The sequence below is a fragment of the Vollenhovia emeryi genome, unplaced genomic scaffold (assembly GCF_000949405.1).
Source record: "Vollenhovia emeryi isolate VEMERY1.0 unplaced genomic scaffold, V.emery_V1.0 DF939372.1, whole genome shotgun sequence".
NCBI classification, from domain to species: Eukaryota; Metazoa; Arthropoda; class Insecta; order Hymenoptera; family Formicidae; genus Vollenhovia; species Vollenhovia emeryi.
This window is the reverse complement of record NW_011966994.1, coordinates 82511-89623: the sequence shown is the minus strand read 5'-3', so window position 1 is coordinate 89623 and position 7113 is coordinate 82511. Positions and strand designations below refer to the sequence as shown.

The window sequence follows — 7113 nt, the reverse complement described above, 5'->3', positions numbered from 1 at the left end:
GAACTTGGACCAAGCTCTAGCATCGTGGACATTGGGCTTAAGAGATTTGTACACGCCACAAGTGCGTCTGTGAGCACCCGGAGGCACCGCTCGCTCGGACATTCGCCGCTTATCAGATTCGTTCGGACGCGCCGAACGTGAGGCTTGCTCGTGTTACATGAAATCTTGAAACGCTGCTGTAATTTCCAAAGAGACAAGTATACATTGGGCGTCCGAGAGAGAAAACGAGGGCTTTAAGCGCAGCGAGTAAGCAACGCCAACAGATTGATACAGTATCACTTTGATATCCCACAGATGTATATTGTTACATCATGTCAATCGGTCCTCGCCATTTTTATGAATTCAAATCGGACACGCCGTTTATTTAGCCATGAGACTTTCTTTTTAATTATTAAGTATAATTTATCCGTGTGTTATTCATAATTCATCATACTACAGCGTTACAACAAAACAGACAGAATGTGGCTCCAAGCACACACGCTACAACTCATATACCGTCTAAGCCACCCGCTCGACCCGCGCCACCTTCCGTGGGTATGTTTAATCGTACTGAATGTTGTGTGTTTTGTGGGCTAGTTTGTTTCCCTTATTCCGGAGCAAGCTTTTGCTCGATCGCCTGAGTGTCCCGAGTCCAGACGTACTTTTCGAACCACTTAATTCCTTGACATTAGTTGTAACGTACAGCAAACTCCTCTAGTTGTACACTACGTTCGAAATACACTAGATAATTTTGGAATGTCTTTACGAATATATCTCGCGTATCTTTATAATACAATTTCATGAGACAATTATAATTTCCTTAACGTACAAAGTAAATGCACAGCTTACCTTCGATGTCGAAAGTAGTCTTTGCTTAAAGAAATTCGTCGTCTTTAAGTACTTTCCGTTGGTTCTTACTACACGTGTAGCTACGTGTTGGACTTTGCGACGATATATTTTTCAGCCTGTGTATTTATCGCGAGAAAAAGCCCGTCTTGGTTATCGTACAGCATTTTAATATTTTAATTCAACAAAAAGTTTGCAAAGTTCTCTCAATTGCCTGAACATAAAAGCGACTGCGTTGAAAAGGATTGCGATATTATTTTGTAATCGTAGAATGTGAATTCTTACTTGTCGACGGTACGCCTTTCACTTACCATCCGCCCGAGGGGTTCATGTTTTACATACCGTTTACTTGTAATCACACATTTGCACTTTGTCAATTTCGACAATATGTCGTTAATAATGCTTTACACTTTACGCGGCGAAAAACAGGAGTCGCGTCTTCCCCCACTACCATGACCGGTGGTCCCCCGCAAAGACCTGCACCACCTGCAAGTATCGGTATGTTCAAATAAACGTATGCCACCACAGGCCCAATACGTCTACGGCTAACACAATTGTTACCAGTTCTCATTGTATCGATTAGTAGATGCTCAAATGCTCCGAAGGAAAAAGCAAAGTGCACTCCAAGCACAGTCCTTTTGCTTGCTCAGCCGCCTCTTTTCCTTTTGAATATTTGCCGCGCGATCTGTTGAACGGAAGTAATAGATGTCGCATGGATTCGAGTGATCAGACACAACTGTTATCTGGCGTGCAATAATCACACGGGATGATTTCAGGGAGTAATTTTACGGCAACGACGGGTGGCCCGCCGCCTAAGCCGGCGCAACCTTCGTTTCCAAATAGTCCCGTAGGAATCTCGTCAATGAAAGTTGCGACCTCCGCCGTGGGTGTTGTTTCGTCGCCCCCAACTGTACCTACCTGTGGAATAGGTGAGAGATAGGAATGCGTTAAAATAGAGAGAGAATTCGCTATCTTTTGCATACATGCTTGTCAATTTTTAATTAGGTATCCCGTCAGTGGCACCAATCGCTCCTTTAAACACAACTCCTAGGCCAATGGCTGCCTTCAATATGGCACAACCGATGCCGACACAGCCATTAGGCATGGTTGGTGCGGGTATGGTTGCACCTATGACCGGCATCCCAAGTATGGTACCACCCATCGGATCAATAAATACTGGTGCGTATGTGCAAAACGCACTGAGAGGCCTGTGTCCACGATGCTGGAACTCGATCCAAGTTCCAGTTTCGAGAAACGTAAAGCCGACCGACTCGCAGCTATTCCATGAAAGCCGCGAGTTGATTAGCTAAACATTTCTCGAAACTAGGACCAAGTTCCAGCCGTCGTTGACACAGGCCTTAAGACTTGTTTACAGTCAATTCTTATAATTAAGAATCGTCTTAAATACCTCTCGAAATACTTCGCGGTCAGTAAAATGACCTACGTGGCGTCCGTACGGTCTTTTTTTTCAGCCAGATGGTTTTTGAACATATATTTAGACGATCTTAAGTATAAGAATTGATTATGAACAATTCTTAGAGTCTAGTGCAGGCGAATTCGCAATATGTCTCACAATCCTTGAATTCAATACAATATTAACTTTCTGTGTTTTTTCAGGTACTGGAGTCGCCCAATCAGTAGCGTTGCCCTTGGTGTCCTCGACCACTGCGAACGGTACGCTGGTGAATGGCGCAATTACGCAAACGCCAGTGTCTACGAATACACCTTTGAGTACAACGGCACGTCCGCCAAGTATAGACAGAGTAGGCTCCGTGGATTCTCAGCACAGTCAGCACTCGGCCGGCTCGCCGCAGTCCGCGGAGTGGGCGGTGCCGCATCAGACTAAATTGAAGTACACCCAGTTATTTAATACCTGGGACAGAACGAGATCCGGCTTTTTGTCTGGGCCTCAGGCGAGAAATATCATGGTGCAGTCGCAGCTGCCGCAACCCATACTCGCTCAAATATGGTATAGTAACGAAATATGATACAAGACAGTGTATGAAATTATTTACGCGTGGAACGGAGGGTGAGAAGTTTCCGAAATGTCGACAGGGCTCTGGCCGATATGGACTCGGACGGGCGCTTAGGCTCCGAGGAATTTGTCCTCGCGATGCATCTCTGCGACATCGCCAAGGCCGGCGAGAGTATACCTACGGCACTTCCGCTGGAACTTATTCCACCCACGTTTAGACGGCAGCGTCAAAGCAGTTTAACGCTGTCTCAAAACGCGACGGAGAATATTGACCCATTAGCAGGCATGCCGCAGGTATGTGTCGAGTATAAAAATATCTTCTTGCACGAAAAAGAGAAGAGATGGAAGGACAAAAAGTATCTTTTTACAGACTTCATTCGAAGATAAACGCAAAGAGAACTTTGAGAAAGGTCAAGCGGAATTGGAACGTAGGCGTAAAGCGTTATTAGAGATTCAGCGGAAGGAGCAAGAGGAGCGAGAGCGCAAGGAGAGGGAGGAGGCCGACAAACTAGAGAAAATAAGGTGAGACCGCTTATTAATTGAACATAACGTAGGAAAGTTTCGTGGTTTTTTTTGTGTGACGCAGACTAGAACAGGAGAGGCGTAGACAAGCGGAAATCGAGAAACAAATGCAGAGGCAAAAGGAGATCGAACAGGAGAAGGAGGAGCAACGAAAACGCGCGCAGGAACAGAAAGAGGCGGCGCGCAAGTAAGTTTCACTGTACGATAGCATTAGAGAAATTTATATCTGTAACGGGATTTAAAAGCGGCGATGCTCCGCAACGTTTAGGGAGATGGAGAGACAACGACAATTGGAGTGGGAGCGACAGAAGTCACAAGAGTTGCAGGCGCAGAGGCAAAAGGAGCAGGACGTTCTTCTCAAGTTGAAGGCGAAGAATCAGACGTTGACCATCGAACTTGGCACGCTTGTAAGTCTATGGGAAGGATACAAGCTTGAAAGTAGTAATGCTCGAATGATCGCAAGCCCACCCTTATCTTCCAGAATGACAAAGTGAAGGAGCTGTCGCAGAAGATTTGCGACACTCGGGTGGGAGTGTCGGGCGTCAAAACGACTATCGACGGTATGAGATCGACGAGAGACACGCAGTTGCAGGAAATGGCCGCGTTAAAAAATAAGCTCCGAGAACAAAATCAAAGACTGCTGTCGTTGAGTCAGGAGAAAGCGCGCATCGAGGCGAGGAACAAACTCAACGCGGCGCAGGACGCGGCCGGACAAGAGGCTATTAAAATGGCCTTCGACAATAAACAAATTACTCTTAAGCAGATGAAAGATAAAATAGCAGATTTACAACAGCAGGTGCGCGCCTGGATTGCTCGAGCTTTCGCGATATCGGTATCCTATTTTCTAACCGTTCTACTTTTCCAACAGGTTGATTCTAAAATGTCCGACATTGAAAACAATAACGGGCAGCTCGAGGACATCAAGACGCAGATGAAGAATCTAGTGGTGGATTGTAAACAGCTCTACGTCACTTTTGACGAGAAGAAGAAGAGAGTGATCGAGCTTCGGTCAGGCGGTAACGTCTCGGCCGCCGACTTTGCCACATCTGCATGGGGCGACAGCGGTTGGGCGCCTACCAGCGACACGGCTTGGCCCGTCGACGACACTACAAGCTCAATAAACGAAGCTGCCGTTGTGGGCGTCCGTAAATACAGAGTCCTTTACGAATTTGTCGCGCGAAATCAAGACGAGATATCGTTTCAACCTGGCGACATTATATTGGTAGATACGACAGGCATAATAGAATCGCCGCTGCGAAAAAGAAACTTGACCGATACGTAAACTAGGTATCGTCTGTGCCGCAGGTACCACCTGTGCAAAATGCCGAACCAGGATGGATGGCGGGAGAGATTCGCGGTCACACTGGCTGGTTTCCCGAGTCTTACGTGGAGCCGGTGGATACTGTTACGACTGATTTGGACAACGAACGCACTTTCATACAGCAAGACAGTGTGGAGAAGAGAACGTTAGAGTTAGTTGCTTTAATTTACGTCGATAGTACCAGGAGTGTGTCGTTTTATATGTCGGTAAATGTCGGCCTTTCTGTTACGATTGTGCAGAGGAATAGCAGAGGTTCCCGAGAACGTGTCGGACGCGGGATCATTGGGGGGAGAAGCCCCGGTAGTGGAGGCTATTACACCTACTTTAGGATTAGGCACACCCTGCAGCATACAAGCCACCGCTTTGTTTCCTTACCGACCTACTATGGAGCAGCATCTTGCCTTTGAAAAGGGAGAAACTATCAATGTTTCCGAGCAGCAGGTTACTATTATATTAATTGTAAGGAGAAACGCGATGCGTACGCCCGTTTCGTAAAGCGTCCGTTTTATTCAGAACGACTGGTGGTACGGGTCGGCCAGTACCGGAAATCAGGGCTGGTTTCCCAAATCGTACGTGAAGGAGGTGATCGCGAGCGGCAAGGACACCGCGGCTGACGGTCTCAATGAGTATTACGTTGCCCTTTACCGGTACGAGTCGTCCGAGACCGGCGATCTTAGCTTCAATCAGGGGGAAGTTATGTTAGTTATAAAGAAGGACGGCGAGTGGTGGACCGGGTGCATAGGGAACAAAAGTGGGATCTTTCCGTCTAATTACGTAGAGAAGTGCGACGCTCCCAGCCAGGTGCGTTAGATATCTGCAATTTCGTCTCGGCTAGTTCCTAAGCGTTGATTCATTTGAAAGTGGAAGTTGAACGCGTGACTCGATAAGAGCCAATTTCGTTCTGTTGTTGATCCAAAAAGTCTTAACACGCTCGCTTGAAAGTTTCTAACGCGCGTTTGTGTGTCAGGATGCGTCTACTAACGTTCAGTCCGCTGCTGCTGTTGTTGCTGCAACCGCGGAAACAAAGAGCGAAGCTGACGATGTTCCGGCGGCCGCGGAATCGCAAGTGCGTAATCGTAATTGTTCTAACTTTTACGTTTGCAATTGTATCCCGTGTGACTATACGCGTGGAAATGCTAATGCTTTTAATTCACTCGTCCATTATTGACGCCGAACAATAAGACACAAGCTTAACTGACACAAAGCGTGCGCGTATTTAGCAGGTAGAGAAAACGGCGGAGCAGCTGGAAGACGAAAGAGCAGCTGCCGAGGATAGAGCGGAGTTACCGGACTTTACTGCTATGGCTGCGCAGCAGGTAAGAGCAAAGACTTAATGTGTACTCGCACAATTAGAACTTGTACAATTGTAAGAGTGTAATTGCTCACTGCTTCTTTTATGCTTACGACATCCCGTTAATGCAGTACTACAAGGTATTTGATTTGTCATATTGTTATATCGATTTTGATATCGTTATTGCGTAGAAATGTTTTTCTTTCTTAAAATTGTTGACGTTATAAAACCGCTTTGATACATCGAGAAGCTAATTTTACTCAAGAGAGAAATCTTTTCGTCGCAGAGAGGCAGGAAGCCGGAAATTGTTCAAGTTATCGCGCCCTATCAAGCAACAAGCTCGGAACAGTTGAACTTGCAAAGAGGACAGCTAATAATGATTCGCAAAAAGACTGACAGCGGCTGGTGGGAAGGAGAGCTCCAGGTAGAAAGCATACCCACACGGCACAGAAAGATTGCAGGAAGATTGTAGAAATGTTACATTGTAAGATTGCAATATTGCAGCAACGTTGCGCAACATTGCCGCAACGTTTCTGGAGGATTGCGGCAACGTTGAAATGTCCTCAGAGAGATTGCAGTGCAATGTTTTTGGAATAATTTGTTGTACATAAGCAGAGAATTTACTAATTACATATACATCCGGACCTTTTTCAAGGCATAGCAAGCTTTTGCGAAGCAACCTAAGGAGATTATGTCGCTTCGCAATAGATGGAGATTACGAGCAACACCGCACTGATCAAGTACTTAATAATTCGCGCATTATTGGTACTAACGAAAATAATAACAGTATAAAATTCTCGTAATTAAAAAAATTTTTTAAATAGAAAATACAGTATTTTCATTATTTTTGAAACATTGTTGCAATATTGCTATCGAAAGTTTGCAATTTTATATCCCTGCAATGTCTCTGCAAGATTGCAACGTTTCTGCAATGTAACTGCAACCATCTGTGCTGTCCCACACAGCACAGGAAGATTGCAGAAATGTTACATTGCAAGATTGCAATATTGCAGCAACGTTGCGCAACATTGCCGCAACGTTTCTGGAGGATTGCGGCAACGTTGAAATGTCCTCAGAGAGATTGCAGTGCAATGTTCTTGGAATAATTTGTTGTTGTACATAAGCAGAGAATTTACTAATTACACATACATCCGGACCTTTTTCAAGGCATAGCAAGCC

General features: G+C 45.6%; 1 protein-coding gene across 2 annotated transcripts in view; it reads left to right on the top strand.

Moving 5' to 3' along the window:
- Positions 1–1258: 1258 nt before the first annotated feature.
- The window catches only part of LOC105558167 (intersectin-1), a 17843-nt gene continuing 11988 nt past the window's right edge, over positions 1259–7113 (top strand). The window contains exons 1-17 of one of the 2 annotated variants that reach the window (XM_012005721.1): positions 1259–1323; positions 1602–1754; positions 1831–2004; positions 2443–2794; positions 2881–3094; positions 3171–3322; positions 3387–3509; positions 3591–3729; positions 3804–4118; positions 4191–4544; positions 4628–4794; positions 4883–5084; positions 5157–5444; positions 5611–5709; positions 5867–5959; positions 6066–6074; positions 6221–6358. In XM_012005721.1, coding sequence (XP_011861111.1) covers positions 1278–1323; positions 1602–1754; positions 1831–2004; positions 2443–2794; positions 2881–3094; positions 3171–3322; positions 3387–3509; positions 3591–3729; positions 3804–4118; positions 4191–4544; positions 4628–4794; positions 4883–5084; positions 5157–5444; positions 5611–5709; positions 5867–5959; positions 6066–6074; positions 6221–6358 — 3018 coding nt within the window. In that variant the 5' untranslated portion in view covers positions 1259–1277. The remainder of the gene's footprint in view (positions 1324–1601; positions 1755–1830; positions 2005–2442; positions 2795–2880; positions 3095–3170; positions 3323–3386; positions 3510–3590; positions 3730–3803; positions 4119–4190; positions 4545–4627; positions 4795–4882; positions 5085–5156; positions 5445–5610; positions 5710–5866; positions 5960–6065; positions 6075–6220; positions 6359–7113) is intronic. The other variant, XM_012005722.1, reaches the window with a different exon arrangement.